The 25852-nt window shown below is 40.2% G+C and overlaps 1 protein-coding gene across 1 annotated transcript in view; it reads right to left on the bottom strand.

The window, feature by feature from the left end:
- USH2A (usherin) overlaps positions 1–25852 on the bottom strand; it is a 565863-nt gene that overhangs the window by 42868 nt on the left and 497143 nt on the right. Inside the window, exons 61-62 of the mRNA XM_054021626.1 lie at positions 2409–2636; positions 54–1570 (exon numbers count right to left, since the gene is read on the bottom strand). Coding sequence (XP_053877601.1) covers positions 54–1570; positions 2409–2636 — 1745 coding nt within the window. The remainder of the gene's footprint in view (positions 1–53; positions 1571–2408; positions 2637–25852) is intronic.

The following is a 25852-nucleotide window of genomic DNA, read 5'->3' on the forward strand; positions in this document are numbered from 1 at the left end:
TTTTGAATTATCCTGTGATATTCATTCAACAAAACTAAGTATTCAGAACTTACCTATGGTAGGGTTTTAGGTCTGTTGCAACGTAGGACTGTCTAACAAAAGAAATGTGAGAGGTGTCAAAGTAAACAGTTTTCTTCCCCATTTCAGCAGGCTCACGAATAGAGATCGTATAATTTTTTATATCACCACTGACTTTTGCAGGAGGATTCCAGGCCACCAAAATCTCCTTTGGGGCCCATGCTTGCAGTCGAGGAGGTAACATTCCAGATGGAGCAGAAGGGTGGGTTCTAATTTTAGCTGGTGGGCTAGTGGTGCTTCCTTGACTATTATTTGCAATTACATCATAGCTGTATTCCACGCCTGGTGTTAGTGTGAAGTCAAGGTACCGAGTTTCCAGACCCGAATAAATAAGAGCTCCATCCCTCCTCAGCTCATAACTTCTGATTTTACCATTAGGATTCACTGGGGTTTTCCAGGTGATTTCTATTGACTCTGATCCTGTGACTAGCAACCTGGGGGCTTCCATATTTAGTGGTGGAGCCTCCATTGTCAAAACAGATTGGGATATGCTAGATGTGCAGCCTCCATTAGTACAGGCAGCCAGCGTGAAATCATACTGTGTGCAAGGCTGTAGGTTTGAAATCAGTCTTGATAAACCTCTCCCAACATAATACTCTTCATCACTTAATTTTAATATGTACTTCGTGATTTCTCCATTTTGAATCTGGGGTGGTGACCAAGACGCATTAATCTGAGTGGCACTGATAGCCTGCAGAGATGGAGGGTTCACTAATGCTGGAGCTGCCTCTGGAGTTTGGATTTTGGCTGGTTCACTGGTAGAGCAGCCTCCCACTGTACAAGCAACTATTGCATAACTGTACACTGAATAAGGCTGCAAGTCTTCATCCATATAGTTGAAAGTAGTAGCATCAAAGCTGAAAGGATAGAACACCTCATTTTTTTGTAGCCTATATGATTGAAGAACACCATTTGGTTCTTCTGGGGAGAGCCATGAAATGAGCACTTTATGGGGGTTAGCGGATACATAGGTTAACCTAGGTGTAGCAAGACCTTTAGGGGCAGCTTGACTAGTCTTCGCCACTGACCAAGAGCTATCAGTATAGCCCACCGAATTCCATGCACGTATTTTATATTCATACCTTGTCCATGGCTGTAAATCTTTATCATTATATTTAAATGTATTATTTTCAGTGTTATATTCTGTGAAAACAATTTTCTCCTCTACTGTTGTTGCTCTGTTCCCTGAAGCATTTTCTTTTGTGCATCTGTGAATAACTTCGTAGTGAATTATTTTTCCATTTGGATTAATTGGTTCAGACCAGCTCAGTTCAATGTTGGTAGCATTAACTGACTGGATTACAGGTGCCAGCTGAGACGCAGGGGGTGCTTCATCTGTTTGGACTGGCTGTGGTGAAGAGCGAGTGCAACCTGCCACAGTGCAAGCCTCAAGTACTAGAGTGTACAGTGTGAAAGGCTCCAAGCGTCTAAACAGGAACTGACGAGATAAACCACTATATTCCAGATTATCGTCATTTAAAATATTGTACGTCTGAGAGAAAAAAGAAAGGGAAATCATCAGTTGGAGAATTTGCAAATGAATTCTAGGCGAGATACTTATTTAGATACAATGTTTATCTTCATAACTTTATAAAGATTATTAATTTGTGACCCAGAAACTAATTTCCTTAACTCCTTATTAACAACATCTTAGCTTGTTAATGCTGAAAGAATATTTTAATCTACTTTTCACAATTAATACTGATTTGTTTGCTTTTTGCATTTCACTCATCTTGAGCAGTGAAAATATACTAGTCAGTTTCACTTTTGATTATATTTACTTTTTAGTCAATTTCATTTCAGGGCTCTAATACCACAACATAAAGATTACAAACCTTGCAGGTTAATATTTACACCCCAACAAAACTGTTTAAAAGAAACCCCCAAACTTCATAGCAACATTTCTATTGAACTTTGTTGGAACAAAACCTAATGTGGGGCATAAAATTAAATTAAGCTGAAAATACCCCTTTAATAGACACTGTTCTATATAATGAAGAACAATATTAAACTCATTAGGCCTGAAAATATAGCCTTTAAAATATTCTTTCCTGTGACTTTGAAGGGCAGGATTTCTTCAGTGTTCTAGATACTCATAGTTGCAAGAAAGCATATAAGTAGTAATAAATATCTAAATTTGCATATACCTAGAAAGTAAGCATTGCTCAATCTCTTCATCACATCATGCTTGTGCAGTTGTGTGTGTGTGTGTGTGTGTGTCTTCAAAGAACTCCTTTTTAAGTCTAGTGAATTTTAGCAAAAGTTTTCAAACATGATATTTGGCATTTTCCTTTTAACTGTGATGAATGAGGTTTCAGGATCAAGATTACCTTAATTACTCCATTGGGTTTGGAAGGCTCTGACCATTTAATTAACAATGCCCTGCCATTCTCTTTCTTCTCTACAGTGAAGTTGCTCAGACCGCTAGGTGAAGCTTCTAGCGTGGTCACAGAAGTCCAGGGACTCGAAACTTGGCCAGCGTTGTTTACAGCCACAATGTTAATGTGATACGTGGTAAAAGGTTTCAGTCCAAACAAGTGAGCCTGATGCTTTGTTCCCTGCAGCAGGAATACAGAACATTTTCTCATTTAGTTTAAATGGCAATAATCAGTGTTTGTGGTTTAAACCAGCATTGGACTGGACAACTGGTGCTCTGACTCCAGAGATATCACAATCATTTCACAGAGTACCACATCTGGCAGCTGGGCTCACTGAATGTGCCTTACTGCAGCTAAGCCTTGAATAGAAACTCTTATGGTTTGTAGGGAGCAGATCTTCTAAGTAAGCTCAATTCAGCAAGGTGCAGAACACTCTGAACCTTATCTAGCAAAGCACTTATGCACATGCTCAACTTTAAGCATGTGAGTAGTTCCATACATACTTAAAGTTAAGCATGCGCTCAAATGCTGTGCTGGGTCAGGACCAGAGTGGTCAGCACTTTGAAGGATTAAAACACTAGGATCTGTATTATGCTAGTCACAGTGGCTCTTTGTACATCACACATAGGGTGACCAGACAGCAAGTATGAAAAATCGGGACAGGGGGTAAGGGGTAATAGGCACGTATATAAGACAAAGCCCCAAATATTGGGACTGTCCCTATAAAACCGGGACATCTGGTCACCCTAATCACACACCTTCCATAGTGCATTCAGGAATCATGTGAATACCATACTGATTGGTATCAGATAATGTTCTGGCAAATTAAAGCAATGTAATCTGGAGGTACACCAGCATCACTGAGAGTACAATTTGGTTCCCATATTGAAAACATAACAATCCTAAAGGTTAAATCACCATTAGAAATGGAGTAAAATGTCTCCCATAATTCACATGGTTAAGATGTTACCCAAACAACAAGTTCACAAGATAAGATATACCTGGGTCTCTGCATTTCCTTAAAACGATGGTCTGTGTAGCGTTCAGAAATATAGATAACAATTTGAACAACCCACTTTGAAGAGAAGATGGCTGGAAATAAGCAGGAGGACTAACAAAATTTGCTATAAATCTCACTGGGGACCAGGATGAGTTTCTCCATTGGCCACTAATATATTTAATTCTGCTTTTGCATTGATGACATAGATGTCAGGAAAACGACAGATAATTTAGTTTCCTTTATGTAGCAAAACCTGCTAAAGTCAATTTCCTTGCTTCAGTAAGTCATATTAAGTTGTTAAATGTTAACACTAGAAATTGTTTAATATTTAAACATTTGTTAAGCTACCAGACTGATACAAATTTTACAGAAATATTAATTTCTTTTTTAAATATTAAAAGTTAGATCATAAATATTTAAATAGTTATTTCCCCGCAACAAGTTAGTGCTTTAGATAAATACAGCACCACATCCGAATGACCATTATAAATATTAAATCTGAAGATGACACAAATACAGATGATAAACATACTTTTCTGATAAATTATTCCTTTTCCCGTTAAACCGGGCAAACACTGACAAGATTAATAATGCAAAAAATATAATTCTTTGTTAGGAATTCCCAGTCATCACTGCCAAAAAAGCATAAGCTCAAATGCAAATAGCAATCACCTCGAACAGATTATATATAAAAAAGCGTTGGCTGCTGTGGGACATTTAGAGATATCTTTTGTCATAAGAAACATGGAAAGCATGTGGGCTATAAAGCAAAAACATATGTATATTGTCAATAGCAGCACCTGTTCAATTACAGTTTATTTCAGTATAGAGAATTTAGTTCAGCCCCTAGATGGCAATACTATCAAACACTTTTTGTAACATGAGTACTTAATGATTAACAACCTGCATTCAGTCATCCAACGTACTCAAGGCAGCCATTAAAAAAATAACAAAACTGATTTCATTATAGATTCTTTTAATAAACATTTATGGCTTAGATCCTTGAAAGTGGAAGCATTCAAACTGCCACAGCCAAACCCCTATACAGCTGAATGCAAAATTATGAACTGCAGGTTAAAGTACAGAGCTCAAATTGAAGTTCATGCTTGGCATAAAAATCTGGCATCAGAAATTATGTTGGCACAAAACATGATTAAAATTAGCTTTACAATTGGCTGTGGGGTCTGTATTAATAGTTTTTATGAGGACAGTTATCTAATGGCCTTTAAAAACAGAACTTTTAAAAGCCTAAAATTTACATCCCATGGTTCGGGGGGTGGGGAGAGGAGGGACCACATGACATTAAATTATCGCTTCTGAGTTGTTACACAAAGGCTTGTGGAAGGTTCAAATACAGGAATATAAGCATCAGACAAAAATCAATGGTTCTGCTTCTTGTCAACCATACAATCTAGTTAGGAGTTCTAGTAGCAACAATGCTACAAAATAAAGAATTTTCTTAAATAAAAAGAAAAATGGCATTGTTCCAATAATCCTCTATAGCTTTCCCACTAACTCCTAATGTTTAATTATTTATGGTCCTCACCAGTGTTTGAACTGAAACAGAGATGGAGGGATTTCCCTGCGTGTGGTTCATCCTGTCCTCTGGAGACTGAAAAACCATTCTGGCCAGGGATGACTTTTATCCCTGGCTCCTATAGACAATTCTTGAAGTGCAAAATGTTTACAGGTATTATTTTTTAAAAAACATGCTTGGGAGAAGTTCTCCTAGAATATGCTGCTAAAGCTAATCCCCCACATCACCCTCTGTGAATGACTTAGATCAAAAGTTGATCTTCATAACATTGGAAAGAGGGTGGAATAATGTTTTAATTATTATGTCTTTAATTTAATAGTATTTAACTTTCTTTCATGTGATGTTTAGTTCACAGATATTATGGTATTCTCTAGTAATGGCCAATCACGCTACATCTCACAAAGTGTATCACTATAATCCTTGGGAATATTTAAGTACAGAATGGGATATTTCTTAAAACCAGGAACAGCATTCTCATCATTCCTTCCAACTCTGGGTCTAGCTCCATGCAACCCCCATGGTCTTGACTTTGCAATCTGATCCACACAGGTGGACCTCTTCTGCCCATTGAGAACTAAATAAGCTTAAGTGGAACTCTGTATCATGGTAAGAGTCCACCCGTGCAGATCAGAAGTCAACACCCGTGGATCAGATTACAGGATCAAGGCCATTGCATGGAACACCCCCCAAATCCTTATTTGCAAAGCCACCCACTCTCCACATTCAAATATCCACTGCTTCCATATTGCCTACAAGGAGTGAATTCATTCACCATTAAAAACTAACAAACATCAAGATGTTTGCAGATCATAACTGAGTAACCGTGAGATCTGATGGATGTAACCACTGTCCTTCTCATCCTTGCTGTTTATTGTTTATTATTCTCAGTCACTAGGTCATTACGTTAGCTTAATCCTGCAAACACTTAGGTGTTTAATTAACAGTATTCACATCAGTAGTGCTTCTGTTAGACTTATTGGGGGCTACTCATGTGAGTAAAGTTACTTGACTGCCAGAAGCTGGGACTTTGTAAGCCCCCAGAATTTCCAGGCTCCTGGAACCTTGACTCTGAGCGCATGCCTGCACTGCAGCTGGGAGGTGAGTCTCAGCACAGGCAGAGAGACTTGCACTAGTTCAGCTCGAGTTAGCGCACTAAAAATAGCAACGTGGGTGTTGCAGCACTGGCGGTGGCTTGGGCTAGCCGCACGAGCTCGGACCATGGGATTGGGCAGGCTTGGACTTGGGCAGCAATATCAACACTGATCTTTTTAGCATGCTAGCTCAAGCTGAGCTACTGTGAGTCTGTCTACCCACAATGGGAATCACATCTCTCAGCAGCAGTATAGACATATCCTCAGAGCCCTGGCTGGAGCTGGGTCTCCCAGGACTTCCTGGCGTCTGGCTCCAAGGCAGTGAGCCTGAAAACCCTGCCATGCTGACTACCCTGGAGCTGCAGACCCTCAAAGCCTGTGGCCCCCAGTCTCTGGGCAGACCGCATGGCAGAGAGCTGCCAGGGAACCAGGCAGGTTTCAGAAGTGGTTTGGAGAAAGTTAATCAAACCCAACTCACTTTTGTGAAAAATGTAGGTTTGGCTTGCTGGCATTTTCCAACTAAACGGTTTTGTCAGAAAATTTCTGACCAACTCTTGCTGTAAGATGCAGCCAACCACAGTCTGTTCTGTCCTCTGCAGTCCAGAACCACACCTTCGAAAATGGAGGATGACCTCTGGTCTCTGTAGCCACATCCTTGCACAACTTTGACATCTACTCCACATAGAGACCACATCCTTTTGTATGTTCTGAAAAGCAGTGGTTCTTAACCTTTACAGACCCTTTTCAGGCATCTAATTTCTCTTGCATACCCGCAGGTTTCACCTCACTTAAAAACTACTTGCTTACAAAATAAGACATAAAAATACAAAAATGTCACAGCACACTGTTACTGACAAATTGCTGACTTTCTCATTTTTACACTATAATTGTAAAAGAAATCAATTGGAATATATAAATACTGTACTTACATTTCAGTATATCGTATTTAAAGCAGTATAAATAAGTCATTGTCTATATGAAATTTTAGTTTGTACTGACTTCACTAGTGCTTTTTATGTAGCCTGTTGTAAAATTACGGAAATATCTACATGAGCTGATGTACCCCCTGGAAGAACTCTGCGTACTCTCAGGGGTGATTGAGAACCACTGCTCTAAACTGTCTAGCACATTTTGAGTTGCAGTATAAACAGATAACGATAAATACTTTGTCCAGCTAATTTCACTGCTCTGACTGTAAACTATGATCAAAGAAAAATTATTTAAAATAAAACCTTGTTTTAACATACTTTCAAAATATAAAATGGGAGAATATGAAGCATGAATAATTTATGCATTTAGACTCACTTCAGATTGCCTCTTTTGTTTGTTTATTTTTTAATTCATGAGCACTGAAGTCACTTAAAGTCCAGAAACAAATTAGCACAGTCTTTCAGGCAGCTGAAAGGCAGTGGCATCCAGAACGCAATGTGCATGTCTTCCTGACTAACCTCTCCTGAGTAGCCTGTTCCTGGGGGGGTGGTCAAGACTACTCAGAGTCTTAAGAATTCTGACAATTTTACCCTGTCTACTGTGATTGCTTTTGACTACTTGAAGTGCCCCAAAGGTGATAACAGGGTCAAGAGGTTTTTGTAGGTTGAAAATGATCAAAAATTAGCATTGATCTGTAGCTGTCAATAATACTCTGTGTGGGCAGACTCCCTGCACAAATGTTTAAACTGCATAAAGCCACACAACCTACTCATCTTTGAATCTATTGATCTGATGATCCAGCACTTTCTACTCTATTTTAAGATAACCCAACTTACCCCACTGCCTTAGATTCAGGGTATGATTTTGAAAAATAACTGCCATATTAGAAGAGCTACTGTAGCATTTGAGAGCTGATGAACAGGTAATATGGACATTTTTCACTTCTTTGGGGGTAATCATCAAAATGCAGATGGTTATTAATCAGCTATGGTAATTGTCCAGATTATTTCTATTTTCAGTATACTATAAGGAAAATTATTTCTCACCTTTTCTCTGTTTTCACTTTACATCCCCCAACATCCCTCAGGTTTCTTCAATACAATGTCAAGGAGCCATATCATTCCTCCGACAAGTACAATACCCTATTCTCTTTGGTGGCACCAGGCGACCTCCCCCCACATCTGATGAACTCCGGTGGGTTAGGGATCCATGCATTGTTTTTTAACATTCCATCAGACATCAGCAAGGAATCTTAAAATAAGATAATTCATCATGATGCTACCTTTTCCACAGAGCCATCCATCCTATGGAATCTCCCTTGGCAAGGTTCTAGGGGGTTTGAATCATAAGGGAGGGTTCCATTTGAGCAGCACTGCCAGGGAGCTGGAAAGGAGGATAAGATTGGTGCAGGGCACAGGGCCTCTGAGGGGATCACCAGGTACTGGGGACCATAGACCGTGATCATTTTGTATGGGGCAAGCTTTGTCCCACCAATGGGGGAAAACTACAGAAAGGGAACCTATCAGTTTTCCTCTTTACCAGTCTCCCTTGACAGGTAAATAGACAGGGCAATGTGGCCATTGCTACCATCTTTGCTCAGAAAGTCTTAGAGCCAAATTCAGATGTGATGTATAAAGTAGTGTACATTTCACCATCATAATTTGGTATAATTTTGTACAGTGGAGGGAAGGGCGAGGGCTATGAATAAATTATAGGTTTAAAACAAAGAAAAGGAAGTATTTCTTCACACAACACACAGTCAACTTGTGGAACTCTTTGCCAGATGTTGTGAAGGCCAAGACTATAACTGGGTTCAAAAAAGAACTGGATAACTGGAGGATAGGTCCATCAACGGCTATTAACCAGGATAGGCAGGGATGTAAAACCATGCTCTGAAGTGTCCCTAGCCTCTGTTTGCCAGAAGCTGGGAATGGGCGACAGGGGATGGATCACTTAATGATGGCTTGTTCTGTTCATTCCCTCTGAAGCACCTGGCAGTGGCCACTGCCAGAAGACAGGATACTGGGCTAGATGGACCATTGGTCTGACCCAATATAGTTGTTCTTATATTCTTAAATGCATCCAACAGGAGGGTATGTAACAAAGCTGGACAGAGCTTGTTTTATCTTACCCTTTCTTATACCCTCCTAATAGTAGCTTTTCCTGCTCTAACTCCACCCTTCCACCATGCTGGTGCATAAGCTACAATAATTTACATGAATTTGGTCCTGAGTATTAAATCAAGCCCTTTATCGCTGGGCATCTACATAAGGATTTAGGAGTATACCTTCAAGCACCCAGGTTTGGAAATTTTGGCCTAAATTAGCATAAAAGGTGCAGAGTCGGATTTTCTAAAGCATTAATAATGGGGTTTTCAAAATCATCTAGGCGTCTAACAACCATCCCATTATAAGTAACATAGGAGGACCATTCTCACTGATTTGTGGTAGAACTTGTGCTCTTATATCACTTAGTGCTTTAGAAAAGCCCACCTGCAGGGTATAAAATTTTTATTAAAGCTAATGTTTAAGATCAAATTTACACAAGCTAAGAGGGAAGGTACTATACCTCTGGGGTCAGGCTTATGTTATGAGGGATTACAAGTATCGGTTACAAAGTTCACAGGATACATACATAGCACATAATCAGCATAGACCCAGATTGGGGTGCGGGAGTTTTTAAAACATCAGTGGCTAAGTGGGCTCGTGTATGCCACCCATAGAATGTATTTACAGTCCAAGTTAGTATTGGTGTAGTGAATAAGTACATGAGTGGGGTGCTCTGGCATTCTAACCATATCACCCCCCCCAACTCTATTACTAACTTCTTCTCCAAGTCCCCTCTTCAAGGCTCCACATGACTCCACTTTGTCCCCAACTCCTGCCTACATCTCCTGTTAATCCTCAGCCAACTCCATATGCTCAGTCCTCCTCTAGTTACAGCATCCATGTCTCCTTATCATGCACTGAGGTGCAAGCTCATACCATCCCCTTCACTTGGACGTCACTTGCAGCATACTTCTACTTGTATGCTCCATGTGCCCTCCACTCTTCTCTTTCAAGTTCCTCCTTAAAAGCCACTCCCTTCCTGAAGCCCACCAGTGCTGATCCACCCACATATTCTTGCCCTTGAACTTTTATCGATCAACTCATGTTCAGAACCCCACCTATTTTGCAGTTCTACTCCTCTCACAAATATGGTCTGGAATATAAATTTACATTTTTAAACTATTAGGGTTCTAGTCCTTATGGTTGTAAAGAAAGCCTTTTACAAGTTAACCAAATGGAAACCAATTAATCTAGCTGAATCTGTAGAGAGCATGAAACAATAGTTCTGAAAGGTGTGAGAAAACCACCTAAAGACGACAATTTTAATGTAATAATTTAAACTTCAGCTCACTTTAGCCGAAATAGCTAGTTAATATTTCTAGCCCACAATCTCAAACAACCTCTCACATCTTTTTGGGTGGCAAACATCCCCGCTGCTCCTTAGCCAGCAACTAACACTTTAAAGTTTCCCCCAACGAACTCTACAATGGAGTATGGGCTGTCAATAAAAAAATCAATGCTTTAAGTACAAATTGAAAATGTGGGGACTGAATAAAATAAACAGAATTCATTTTTTAAATTAATGAACACAGGGGCCAACATATTGACTGTAGTATTCATTTTCATATTTTATTCAATAAGATTTCCATTTTTAAATTTAAATGTAGCTGTCAGTCACCAAATTTCCAGTTTTCTGTGCTGGATTGTCACAGGTTTCAGGGGAACTTGCTACAGAATTTGAGTCCAATTTGCCATGGCCTTGATCATTATAGGTGGGGCTGATAGCACCACCCCTAGTTTAGATTGCCCAATGCTTCCTCTTACAACATCCTGTTTTTAGTTGGTTATAACTTTGACAAACGTTAACCATTTAGGCTGAAATTTTCCATGCTGGGTGTCTGCCTCAGGCTGAATGCTTTTGGAAAGTTTAAACAATAAGTTGTTTTGAAATGTTAGAAAAATTCTGCCTGCCTTTTATTTAAGAAGATCTAGTGCTCCCATGCTTTTGGAGTATGGAATTGAAAGTTGGCAGGGAGTGGCCTTTTGCTGTTCCAATAAAAATCCACCCAATTCTGGCCACGTTATAAGCCTTTGAAAAAAAATCTCAGTTTGCACATGCTCATACTCCAAAGATTGCATCCCCTGTGAGCATGCTTGAGCCTCCCGCAGCTCCTAGTGCTGACCAGACTGCATATGCACAGGCTCCACGTAACAACTGAGCATGTTTCATCCCCTCACAATTCTTACATGTAACCGGACTGTGCATGCACCACCACAACAGAGCAACCGAGCATGCTCCATCCCCCCTCAGCTCCTACATACAACCCGGGAGAATGAAAGGAGTAATTTGGTCACGGAGCCTGATGAGACTGGGACTGGAAGTGGGGAAAGAAATTGTGGCTGGCTGCACAAGAAGACTCGGGGAGAGCCTGGGACTGGCTGGGTACAGAGACTTGGGCTGGGAGCTAGGGGAATAAACTGGCACTGGCTGGGCCTGAGAGCAGGGGGTGGAGGATGGCAGGAAGGAATGTTATGATTGGCAGGGCAAGGAGATAGGGACTGAGAGCCAGAAGGCAGGAAGGAATTTAGGCAAATAACTGGGGTGGGGTGAGGGAACAAGGGTGTGGCGTGACTGAGAACTAATTTGCTGGTGAACACTGAGATCAGACAAGTAGCTGGAGGGAGATGGAAGACTGGGACTGGCTGAAAAGGGAGGCTGGGGTTGGGAACCAGTGGTGGGAGGAATTGAGGGGAGGGGAAGATCTAATGAGATGCCAGGGTGCGGGTAAAGAACTGTGAGTGGCTGGGCAAAGAGAGTGAGACAAGGATACAGGGATGAGAGAGACTGCGACGAAGAGTGGAGGAGACTGAGATTGGAAGAGGAGCTTGTGGAGGGAGCCTGGGACTGAGAGCCAGTGTTTATAAGGGGAGGAGGAGATGGAGAGAAGGTGGCAACTCAAGCTGGAGAGACGGATTGGACAGGGAGCCAAGAGGTGGAACTGAGACTGGCTGGGAAGGAGACTGGAGACAGGGATTCAAGGCAGGAAAGGGACTGGGAGAGGAAGAGAGTGGGACTCAGATGGGGAATTAAGTGGGGAAACTGGCTGGGTAAGGAGACTGGGACTAGGATGAGATGTCTCAGGAGTGGAGACTGGGAGTGGATGGCAAGAAAAATGGGTCTGGGATGAGTAGCCATGGGTGGGGAAGATACAGGACTGGGACAGAGACAGGTTGGAGGAGAGGAGACGGAAGGGTTGTGACCAATAGAACACACTCCCTGAAGATTCCTGAGTCTCACCTTTCCTCTGCGGTCAGTAAATATCTGTGAAACCCGCTGGTAAAGTGTGTGTCTCTTCCCCCCTTTAGTGCTAGGCTAACCTACTACTGCTGTCAGTTACTCTGCTGACTCAATGGCACAGGTTTCAGCCAAAGGTTCCAGTTCTGCTGCTGTACTGTGCTGGTGTCAACATGATGCTACGTGATGGAATTTGTTTGTTTTTCAGTTTGCTTTTTTAAAAACCTAGGAAATTACACACAAAAACTATGTTAAAAATACTGCATAAGCAAAGCCAGCCATCAAAAGTTGGGAAATACCTGTACAACCTTAACTCAACCTTCTTGTGTGTATGCACTATGATATAGTCTTTAATGGCATTTTCACACACTTTTTTTGCCACAGGACTCCAGGCGCATTCAGTGTACAGGGCAGACCTACACAGGGGGATGAATCAGGGTTGTGTAGTGAAGGCAACTGTTGTCTTTAGGACCCTGCCTCATTTGTTGCAGATGAAGATATGTAGTGAATGATGCATGAGATTGCAGGAAGAGAAAGAACTGTCTCTTGGTGAAGGCAGTTGACTGCTGCCCTGGAGAACTGGATTATTTTCACAGGTAGTCACTATTTGTGTATTCCTCGTTTCTGGGTGCTCAGCTTGAGATGCTTGGGTCTAACTTGCATAAGCACTCACAGCTGCAACCGAAGTCAATCGGAGCTGTGCTTTGAATGTAGAAAGTGCTATATAATGCCAAGTACTCTAAAAAATCGGGTCCTAGGCATCTCAAGTTCTTCTTTCTTCATCTTTCCACACCCACAGGTTCATAGGGCATCTATTACTTTCCTCCATTTATTTCAGTCTTGTGTTGGTCTGTTCAGGCTTCTTAGTGTCATGTTGATGGATTTGGCTTCTTTCTCTACTGTTCTGCATAATGTTTCTCTAGGTCACCCTCTTTTTCTCTTCTCAGGTGGTATCCATTTTATCACTTGACGCAGAAGTCGTGTTGGTGACATCCTTAAAGTATGTCCTAAAGACATCCATCATCATCCTCTTACCATGCTTTAGGTTGGTTTGCTCTACTTAGCATTTCTGATGTTGCAAGATACTCTTCCCAATGGACTCTGAAGATCTTCCCCACATATTTACTTTGGAATGAATTGATTTACTTATCAATGTCTACTTTAGATTTATGAGACTATGCTCCATAAAAGAGGACAGACATAATGCTGGAATTAAAAATTAATAGTTTCTATCAGTACTAATCATGCTGCTTTTCTAAATCTTTTCAAGTTTATGAAAGTTGTTTGCTGCTTTGTCTACTGTTTCTTCATCTACTCCGATGGCTGCTTTTGGGACATTGACAGCCATATATTTTGTCTTTTCCTTTTTGATAAATAAACCATCTTGTTTTGCTGTGTCAGAATTGCCAAAGAAGGGTGACCTTACCAACTGCAATAACTGGAGAGGAATCACATTATCCCAGTGCCTTGGAGAAGCATGTGCAACATTATTCTGGAACATATCAGGAAACAAATAGATCTCCAAATTAGAGAGGAACAAGCAGGGTTTAGACCACAGAGATTATGTACTGACCATATTGTTGTTCTCAGATATATTATAGAACAAAAAGTATGGAGTGGTAAACACCTCTTGTGATAAATGTTATAGATTTCCAGAAGGCTTTTGACAGGGTGCACAGAGAGAGTCTTTGGAAAATTATGACATATTGGAATACCAGCAAAAATAATTAGAATAATCAAGGATCTATATGGTAACAAATATGCAGTCAGAGATTGTGACAACATCAGACACTGGCTTGCAGTGGAGTAAGGCAAAAGTGTATTATGTCCCCACTGTTGTTCACAGTAGTCGTTGTTTATGTCATGAGAAAAGTAACTGCAGAAGGCAACTGAGGAATTTTATGGACGAATGATAAAGCACACTTGGATTGCCTCATTTTTGCTGATGACATTGTGCTGTTTAGTTCAACACATCACTTAATGGAAGAAAAGGTATCTCAAATTGAGCACTCAAAATTAGTGGAAACTTTTGACCTTCATCCCTCTGTGCTTAATAATTCTATATTCAGAGCAGAGTTTGAACAGAGTGCTGTAAATAAGGGCTAGGGTCACACAATGAACACTGAGGATAAAGCAAAACATTGAGTAGTTGCTCATTAAGTGAGCACCGTCCATCCTGGTCATTAAATGAGACAGGAGTCCTATGGAAAAAATCATGTAATTAAAAAATGTAATAATGTAATTAAAGTATGTATCATAATGTATACAAACAAGGGGGACAAATGATTTTTTATGCCATACAGGGAACTCTTAATTCTGGCATTTCTTAACTTTTGAGTAATTGAATTTGCAACCTTAATCATGTTCTTTTAACATAGTTTTTGTGTGTGAGATTATATTTCAACTTGGTAGCTCCACCTTTTAGTCCTTGCTGATGAGCTTGGTCCTGCAACATGCTAAGAGTCTTCTGGTGGACTGTGAATGGCCTCACCTCTTATGACTCAGCATATTTCCTATGGGGACTGTCCTACGGAAATCCATGGACTACTTAGGTGAGTAAGGTATGCAGAATCAAGCCTTCAGTAAAGTGCTATCTACATTTACAGTGCTCTGAAAACAATTAATAACATAATAAATAATATTATATTATAATAATATTGAGTATTTCTCTTTCTGACCAGAACATGTGAGGAACAGTAGGTTATATGCAACAGAGTCATGTATCACCATTGCCTATAACAGTAATTACTTAGTGGCACAGTAAACAGCATTCTTTCTTGGCACACCATGATAGCTAAGGATTTGCTGTAGTCTCAGAAACAGTCTGAATTCCCTGCTTTTACTTGAAAGTAATGTACCATAAAGAAGGTGGGTGATACATTATACAGTAAAATGAAAGCAAGTGCATTTAGCACACCACATTCAGGCACTGTTGTTGGCTTTTGGGTAGCAGCAGACTTTTAAATTATCAACAGTGCCATTGCTTTTTTGCTGGCAAAACATTATAGAAACTTCTTTTGTAAAGTCAGCACTTCTGTAGTTCCCTCTATTCCTATGGCAATAAGACCTTGTTGTTGTTTTTAAATCCACAAAGAAAAACTTTTCTTTTTAATTTCCCTAATTCTACTGAATACTTGTTCCTTCAAAGAAATATGTTTCTGCACTGGTACCTGTCTAATGTTGCATTGAGAAATGCTGAAATTCAACAAGAGATTTCCCTGCATTACTAACTTAAAAAAATAAGGCAAAAAATACAATAACTTGACCTTCTGCTATAGATACCCTCTGTCAGACAATGTCAAAATGCTTTGCTAATATTAATATTTACCCCTTGCAGCACTCCTAAGATGTACTATAAAGTAAGCCAGAGTCTTTTCCACTCCTCCCAACTTACATTTATCCTATTTTCCCCCTCCCAACATTGATAGTTATTATTCTCTTCTATGAGAAAACCAATTGGAAAGGGATGGAAAATATCTTTAAATAGTCTGGGTAACTGACTGGCCTTTTCTTTTCAGACTTTGCTTTCTATAAACCAGAATCTGCTACCCTTACTCACACTGAATAGAACTCTACTTCTTGAGTAGTCACATGGAGATCAATGGGTGGAGTAAGTTACTATTCAGAAGAAGGGAGGCAGAATCTGGTCTAATATATTTAATATGGATTTTGAGACCAAATAAACAAATACAGTAGATAATATTTAAACTCAATTGCAAAAGAGTAAACTTCACTCTTGGAAAAATAGGCAAAAGTAAAAATTCTGGCTTTATTAGAGCAAGACATGCTTGGAAAAGGAAAATCAGAACAGTTTCAGCCAACCAGAGCCATCCTGATTGTGCCACATATTGTAATATCAAACATTATTATACACAGTGCAACAGGCTGGTGGGGTTTTTGTGTTGACCTAACCTTATAAGCAGTGTTTGGAATCTGCACAAACCAACTGGTTCACTGTGGTCCTTGCATCCTCTTAGACCCACCCAAACATACAGGACATGGGAATGGTTCTTTGGACAGAGGAATTAGGGCATTGGCTGGAGACGTCTCTGTAGGTAAACCCTAGGAGCAGACAAATCTGGGCAGAAAGATCAGACTGAGACTTATAATTTCTGTTGTTATCTGAGTTACTCAAAGCTGAACCTCAGCAAGGGGGCAAGTTTAGAATAAATATAGTGTGTAAAGATTCTGTTTAGAGCCGGGTGGGAAATCCACTTGCTGGTACCCACTTTGGGCCCAATCCTGCAAACACTGTCAGGCATAGTCCCAACCAATATTCCTCCAATTTATCCATATTGTGCCACCATATCCATATTTGTGGCACTTTAAAGAAAAATAAGAATCATGATTGCTGCAGCAAAGGGTTTAGGTTTAAGGGCTCAATCCTGCAAACAGCAATGGGTTTTGTGCTTAACCCTGTGAGCACACTATTTGGGTATTAAGGGTTAATGTCATACCTGTCCTGGTACAGTGAAGCATAATTTCCATTAGAAATATTGACTGATGGCCAGGATTAGGTTAGACTTTTTTTTTGTCAGAACATAAGACTTGCCATGCAAAATCACTGTGATGATCTGACTAGCCCAGTATCCTGTCTACTAGAACAGCCAGTACTAGAGATAGTACTTCAGAGGAAGGTATAAGGATCTCCATAATGGACTATACTGGAATAATCTGCTTACTGGGGAAGTAAGCCCTGGCAGTTAGTAGTTGGCTTATGCACTAAAGCATGAGGGTTTCGGTCTTTTTTAAATCCTCTACAATGTAACTGTGGATGCTTTCATTATCCCTATGAATTCGACTGAGCTCCTGGCTTCAATGATATCTTGTGTCAGTGAGTTGTGTGTGTTGTAAAAAAAATCCTTTTGTCAATATTACATTTGTTGCTTTTTGTTTTCTTTGGATGCCCTCTCATTATTACGTTATGAGGGAGGGTAAAAAGCAGCACCCAATTTGCTTTCTCTGTACCATTCATTGCCACGTATGCCCTTATCATATCCCCTTAATCATCTCCTCTCTAAACTACCCGGTGTATCATCTTGTGATGGTACGCTGCTGATAACTTTGAAAGAGATGGAATTTTCCAGGCTTTGTAGATGCTTAAAGATGAATTCTTTTGGCAAGTTTGAATAGAAACAGTTCAACTACTTTTGTACAGTGGGAAAGTGGAAAAAAAACCTGCATTTTGTAATTATCAAAACAGTTACTAGCAATTTTTTTTTGAACAGCTCTACAGCCATAACACCAGAAAAACTGACACAACGATAACCCTCACCTTAAAGGGGACTTGTCCAAGGACAATCTAGATCTTAACATGGATCACAGTTGAACTCCCACATCAGTGTCTTTGAAAATGTCACTGTATGTCAGTTGTGCACAATAAAAATAAGATGACTTTGCAATTATATAAGACTTTCCATCCAAGGATCTTAGAGCATGTTAAAAACATTAATTAAGCTTCATAACACCCCTGTGAGTTACTGCTTGCAGCTACAAACGAGTATTATTGTTGTTGTTGTTCCTATTTTACAAAGGTACAATAGGCAGTCATATTATTATTAATCACAGCCTTATTTTATTCCCTTTCCTCAATCATTCTGAGTCCTTGTCACTTTCACCCAACACATACAAAAAGAGCAGCTCTAACTGCTGCTAAGTAGAGGAAGATAACACAGCCTCAAGGCAATTCACAACTTTAAATCCCTGTTCTCCACCAACACAGTGGAAAACAGATGCAACATTTTAAAGCAGAAGAAACAAATATTTTATTATTCTTTTCCTCTGCACTTCACTGAATGGTCCAAGCAAATCTAACCTGCCACAAGTGCTGTAACTTCTATGCTATGCTATAAAACAATGATAAATAATTGACTTCAAGCTAAATGTTAAAGCCCATATTATGCCTGTGGATGTGCCCCATTTAAAGTTACTGGGAGCTGCACGTGTGCATCTACAGGCACAATTTGGCCCTTAAAATTAAATGAACATTTTCAAAAGTTGTAGGCCAAAAAGACAGTTGACACTTAAAGACCTTCCTTCAGGATTTTAAATGTATATTTTTTTGGCCTTAACTAATCATACATCCCACAGGAAAGCACACTATCTGGCTCCTGGGACTGGTAATTGGATGTAGAGCCTTCCACCTCTGAGTCTCCAGTTCAATCCAGGTTGTTTGATAGAGAATGAAAGTCATTGCCTTCTGATGGCTGTTAATGGTTAACAGGATGGGAAATGAGTTTGTGGTCTCAGTCCAGTTATGTGTCCACATCATAAAAAATAACCTCACAGAACAATTTGTTTTGTTTGGCAGCCATTCTCAGCACAGAGCCTTGGATTTGGTGGGTATGGAGTCTGGACTGGTCTTTCACCCGTCTGTGGTTGGAGCAGAGCAAAGTGTTTGTATCAAACCTCGAACCCACTTCAGCTAAGTCTACGGCCCAGGTTCAATATTTTGGGTGAACCTTATCGAGGAAGTTCATCCAGTGGAGAAATTCAAGGACAGCCTTCAGTCAACCACCACCCTCAACAGCTGCCCCTCCCCTCAACAATCCATGCTCTCTTCCTCCAAACAGGGGAGGCATGATAGCTGTCTTCTCCCTCTCACTATTTTTGGGCCCCCACCAGTTAGATGCTCCCCCATATTTGGGTGAGAGGCTTCTGTTCTGGTTCACTGTTCAATCCTAAAGGCCTACTGGGGTCCCAGGAAGTCGCCTGAACACCATCCCTCAGACACGTGAGAGAAAACTCTCTCCCCACTGCAGCAGTTCTGCACTAAGCTTCTGGTACTGCTCCATAAGGCTCATTACAGAAACAAGAAAATGCTCAAGTGTCCCTTAGCAACTGTATGCTAAGAAATGAAGCCCCACAATTCCCAGAGAGCAGAAGAATATGCCAACAGGAAGAAAGGGGAACCTGAGATTTGGTTGAGTTACTGGGGGAAACGTTCCCTGGGATTTGAATGATTTGAACTCAGATCCCCAAGTGAACAAGTTGGGGTGTTTATTTCCAGACTCCTTATCTTGTTCTTATGTCTATGTAGTCCCTCTGGCTCAAGACTAAGGTATATTGATGGCGCAGTGAAGAGAAGCTTGCAGTGACAGGCTCTGCTGTCCCTGTTCTTCAGAGTGGGGACTTCAGTTTCCTGTGCTAAGAGTCCAGCACTAAATTCACATACATATATAAACAGGTGTATCAATTGCTCTTAACTAAACAGTAGACAAATTGGTGTGCAGACACTCCAACGTAAACAGGGCAAGTAGGAACACAGGCAGTGTTGGGATGTTATTTTTGTTTGTATTTCAGTGTATTAAATGCTCCGATCATTACCTCTAGACAGGTCTGGAAAATATAAAATCCCATATTTTTGGCTGTTTAAATGGAAAGTTTGCATAACACCCCTGTGCTGTGAGTTAGGATTGCCAAGCACAAACTTCATTTCTGTCCACAGGACAGGAGCACTGAACATAGAGTTAATTCACTCTCTCTTAGCTGATCATCCTGTGTCTTACACTAATTAGATGCTTCTAGCAAAGAGAAGTTAATATATTATGTTGGGCTATTACTTTAAAATGATTTAAAACCTATCGGCTTATTTCAGATTTTGTCTTTTCCTTGGATATTTCAGTTAACATGGGAATTAAAATAAAGAATTAAGTTAACAGGTATATAGCCATCTTAGAGCAAAACAAATTATGCTCTGTCCAGGACTGAGAATTTCTTTATAGCACATTCATTGACTCAAACATATTAACTTGTAAGTTCACTAGTTGCAGAGTAGCATCTCTAGTTTATATGCATTATTTGGGTTATAAATGAGTAAACAAAGAAATTACTGTGATTTAGTTATTATGGGCCAGATTTTTAAAGATATTTAGTCACCTAAAGATGCAGATAGGCGCATAACGGGATTTTCAAAAGCACCCAGACTCCTAAACTCCCACTGATTTCAATAGAAGTTAGATTCCTCGGTGTTTCTGAAAATCCCACTAGATGCCTATTGGTTCATTTAGATACCCTTTAAATAGCCAGCCCTATGTCTCTAAACAAGGTGTATGTAGGCTAAGAATACTGCAAATGATTTTTTTCCTCCCTTGATAATTAGAATTTTGACTTTTGCTCTCAGTTCACCTAGGTCTTGAGAAAGATTCAGTCAGGTCCGTGGTAATCATTTTGATCAGCAAGTTGGAGATGGGAGAACTATGTGTCTCCCTTTTTATTTTTTAATGCAAAACATGCAACCAAGTTCCAGTACCTGAGAAATTAAACTGCAGTCTCTCTACAGGTCTGATCCAAAGCCTATTGAAGTGAGTGGAACTTTTTCCATTGGCTCCAAAGGATTCTGGAGCAGGCCCTGTGTGCTTGGGAGAACAACTGTGAATGCTGCACATAGATACTGTTGAAGTGAGGACCATTCTAAAAGGGCTTGCAGCTCCTCAGTCCAGAAAAGGCCAGATTTTGATCTTGGCTAGAGTAGATACATACTGAGGTGAATGAAAGAAAAACTTTGTGCACAGCTTTTCATTAGAGAAATGCTGATACAGTTGAGAAAGGGGATGGAAATGGAACACAAGGGAACACTTGTTTTAAAGAAGAACCCCAGCATTAAGCTGAATTCTGCTCCCCTCTTCCCTGATAATATTCATAATAAAGCTCTCGAATACAGACAAGCGAATCACTTTGGCTTTTTGGTTTTTCACATTGCACTCTACCACGATCAGGCTACTTATGACCACCCTTGAGAGCCAATAACAGCCAGTGGATAATGCAGCGAGCCACTAAATGCCATATTACCAATGTGCCAATCTCTGCACTGACTTCTAATTCATTTCCAGGTACAATTCAAGGTGCTGGCAATGATCTTCAAAACTCTGCATAGTCTGGGATCATGCTACTTGAGAGTGTAGTTTTAAAACTCCTTGAATTGCACCAAGCAGCAAAGGGTTTTAAAGATGACCTATAAATAGTCTGTTTGTGAGTGTGGCGTGCTTGTGTGCAGAACAGGAAGGGAGCCAGATACAAAACACTAATAGGTATCATGTATTCTCATTTCAGGAATTATTTTAAAACCACCTAGACTCCAAGACTCCATTCATCACTGAAGTTACACATGCTTTGAGGCAGCATGAGCTAGTAGAGAGGGCACTGCACTGGGAATCAGAAGACTTGGGTACTATTCCAGCCTCAACCAGCTCTGTGACCTTGGGCAAGTCACTTCATCTCTCTTCCCCCCTCCCACCCTTTGTTTCTCTTATTTGCTTAGATCATAAGCTCTATTGGACAGGACTTTCTCTTAGTATGTGTATATTCAGTGCCTAACACCATGTTGCTTGAGGCTTCAAATTACTACTTTAGTACAAATAAATAATCATCATCCCATAAAAGGGGGAAACACATCTACATGTCTATACAGTAGCACTATCTATATGTACAAACTGAAACAGTCTAGGTCTAGCATTTATATTCATCTATGCAAACTGAGAGAGGAAATCTGAGTAATACTAACAGATGTATTGGAGCATAAGCTTTCGTGGGTGCACGTGTCTGACGAAGTGGGTATTCGTCCACGAAAGCTTATGTTCCAATACATCTGTTATTCTATAAGGTGCCACAGGACTCTTTGTTGCTGTTTACAGATCCAGACTAACACAGCTACCCCTCTGATAAGAGACAATCTGTCACTGCAAGGCAGAAGAGCTTAGGTCAGGAAGCTGCACTGCGTGGTTGGAAAGGAGCAGAGTACGCCCCCAGTTATGGCTTGCTGTAGATGGCAGTGTAGGCATTAACTAGTTCCTCAAGGCTCTTCCCCATTAGCATACCCAGGCAGCTCACAACAGAATAAGGCCTGATTTAAACAGGAGTTCTGCTTGTGTAAGGACTGTAAGATCTGGGCTGTATAATATGAGAGAGTAGAAATCAAACTTCTCCCTAACTTGTATCTGAAGAGAGGAGCAGAGTTCTCTGCTCAGTCTTCAGAACTAGAGTTGACTTGGGCTCCCTATCCCACTGCACCACATTCTCTAGCAGTGCACTGGGACAGGGAGCAGCAGCTGATAGAGGCGGGGGTTGAGGAAGAAGGAGGGGACTCTTCTCTTGCAGTTTTGGTCCAGGGAGCTGCTGGAGGAGCAGCTGATGGTCTTTTGTGCCTTGCAGGGCAATAGGGAATCAGCAGAGACCTACAGATAAGGGTGAGGGGCTGCGTAGGCAGGGACAGCTCATTAAATGAATTTGGGGGAAGCTTGGGCATGCAGTTTTCCATCAATCTCCTCATGCTGTGAGCAGCCTGATCAGGGACCTTCTCTTTAAGCCCCTCTGCTTCCTGGTACACTGGACAATCAGCCTAACCAGGATATCATCCCCAATTCTCCAGCCTCTGAGCAGCTTGAGCAGGGTCACCCTCCCCAAAACACCAACACCTGCATAACAGATTAGAAAGCTGGCTTATTTGAGTAACGGTGAAGGAACATCCTTAAAAACTGGTTTCATAGTTAAAATCTACTGTAATCAATCAATTATGGGATGATGGACAGCAAAACCCAGGTGCTCCACATTCCAATCATTTGTCACACATTTTGATAGTTTATGTCACACACTGGTATGTTTGAAGGTTGGAGATATAACTTATGATGGGAGAATCTCAAAAGGTTGGGACTTTCTTCCTTTATCTATGTAGGTTGTAATGTGCCCATCTACATAGTATGTGTGACGTTGCACTCCATATACTTTATAAGTGTGATGTAACTGGAATATGCATTATGCAAAAAGTCTATTGTAAAGTATCATTACAAAGCTTATAATCTTACTGAGTGTGTTCATCCTATTTGTATGACGGTATCATTCTTGTATCTGAAACTAGAAATATGAAGTATAACTCTGACGTCCTACTGTAATTATGCTTAGTGTGGGCCATTAATGGTGGTTTAGAATCTTGATGACTCCCATTGACTAGGACAATGGTTTGTAAATGGTTTATTTACCTGCAAGCCTTCCTTTATATGTGCAGACCAGCCCTAGAAGAATGGAGGGGGTCTCACAGGACATGTGAACATGTCACCTGATACTGGAATCCATCTTAAACCTAGTACTTTTCCATTTAGACGGACGGGTGGGAACCCAGAGAGATAAAAGATTCCCGCCTTGTGCCAAAGACATAGAAGGGGGTGGAACAGAACAAAGGGGGTCCCAGTCATGAGAAAGCCCCTGCTTTTCACATAAGATGCCTGGTGGAACTAACAAGGACTGTACCAGGGGAAAAGATAGGGCCCAAGCTAGGAAGGAGTCTAGTCTGTGAAAGAAGCTTACTGGAACATCTCTGAGGGTGAGATTTACCTGTAATCAGTTTCTTAATATATTAGGCTTAGACTTGCATATTTTGTTTTATTTTTCTTGGTAACTTGCTTTGTTCTGTCTAATTACTTTAAACCACTTAAACCCTACTATTTATACTTCATAAAATCACTTTTGTTTATTAGTAAACCCAGAATAAGTGATTAATACCTGGGGGAGCAAACAGCTGTGCATATCTATCAGTGTTATAGAGGGTGGACAATTTATGAGTTTACCCTATATAAGCTTTATACAGAGTAAAATGGATTTATTTGGGGTTTGGATCCCATTGGGAACTGGGTGTCTGGGTGCTGGAGATAGGTGACCTGCTGAGCAGTTTTTGGTTAAAGTCTGCAGCTTTGGGGGTGTGGCCCAGACCTGGGTCTGTGTTGCAGCAGGATAGTGTGTCTGGCTCAACAAGACAGAGTTCTGGAGTCCCAAACTGGCAGGGAAAACGGGCTCAGAGGTAATCTCAGCACATCAAGTGACAGTCCCAAGGGGGTCTCTGTGACCGAACCCATCACAACATGTAAGTACTGAAAAGCCTGGATGTTCAGCCACAATCAAATCAGAACTCATTGCAGATCTACAGTTGGACCAGAAACCCTGAGAAGAAGCTCTTATGAGATTTCTACGATTTTATGCCTTCAGTTGGTTTGGAAATATAGTAAGGATTACTCATGATATTTTGGCATTTCCACTTATGGTCCTGGCTTGTACAAGGAAGTTGTAAAGGCAGCTGAAAAGAAATTTTGTTTTTTAAAAAAGTGATCTTAATTTTATTGAGTCTGATAAAAGATCCAGTTCAAGCTTGGTTTGATTTTAGCATGTAGGGTTGACAGTAGAGCTTGTCAGAAAATGCTTCCTCCCACTCCCCCTGACGGAAAATGTCGACTTAAATGAAAGATGAGATTCTCATGTAATCACATGACTCCAGAAGCTGGGGATTTAAGAAAAAACATCAAATATCATGAGAGATGTGATAAAATTGCAAAAGCTGACAACACTGTTTGAGTTGGATAATTTGTTATTGAAATTGGTGAGCTAACCTCACCTGCACTTCTTTTTCTCCTGTCTATACAGGACATATGTACACAATTGACCAGATCCTCAAGTTGTAATGGAGCTATGCTGATATTCATCAGCTAAGGAAATATTCAATGGCCAATATCCATATGTAGAATGAAAACTTACACACCATTCAAAGTAGAGCTGGTCATACTTGACATTATGAATAATATTTGCTATGAATTTATATCACTTTTTTCTTAATTGTTTTGTTAACCAATAATGATTTTCTTGGAGTTTCTTCCTTATTTGTATTTGTATTCACAATACAGTTTGGACAAATGATTTTTAAATTAGATGTTATTTGTGAATGTTCCCTTTAATTATTCACTATTTTTTCTCTATGTTGTCTTATTGTCACAAGATATCATTTGTGTTCCTTGATTGGATGAATACAATTTTTCTAAAAAACGAACAAAAAATAAGGAACAGCAAATAAGAGAAAAGACACTTTTCACAGGAATTTTAAGATGAATAACCTTTGTGCTACAAATTTATGAAATGTTTGGGCTTCTAGAACATTTCCATCAATACCTTGCAATTTTCCAAAAATATTTGCAAATAAAAAATATGAAGCCACAAATCATAAGAGATCAAAGAGATCAGCCCTTCTACTGCAAAAATATTCATGATTTTTTTCTTTTCCTATATAATCAGTTCTTTCTCTTGCTCTGTTGTAACATAGAGGCACAATTACTCACATATTATTACACACGCACAATGCATCTGAATGCTTTTTTCCTGTTTTTAAGTTTCCATCACCGTCTGTGTGAGAAATGGAATAAATAAGAAGCCATGTCTTTTCAGACTGGAAGAGTTCCAAAAGGGAAAGGGCTCTTGACATTACAGAGCTAAAGGAGTTTTGAAGACACTTTCTATTTCCATACTTGTTCCTTTGTATGCTAGGTTGCCTGCCATTATGTTTATGTAATTCTGACAGTGTTCTTAATGACACACTAACAGATTGTAAAACACGCTGCTGGCATTTACTTGTTTTTTTATATTTTTAAAACAATGTCCTTCATGTAACAGTAGTTAAGCGCGGCAGAAGGACATCATTAGAGCCATGGTTAAACTGTAATTTACACCATTAGGAAGGCAGGAG

Source organism: Malaclemys terrapin, chromosome 3, assembly GCF_027887155.1.
Source record: "Malaclemys terrapin pileata isolate rMalTer1 chromosome 3, rMalTer1.hap1, whole genome shotgun sequence".
Classification (NCBI taxonomy): Eukaryota; Metazoa; Chordata; order Testudines; family Emydidae; genus Malaclemys; species Malaclemys terrapin.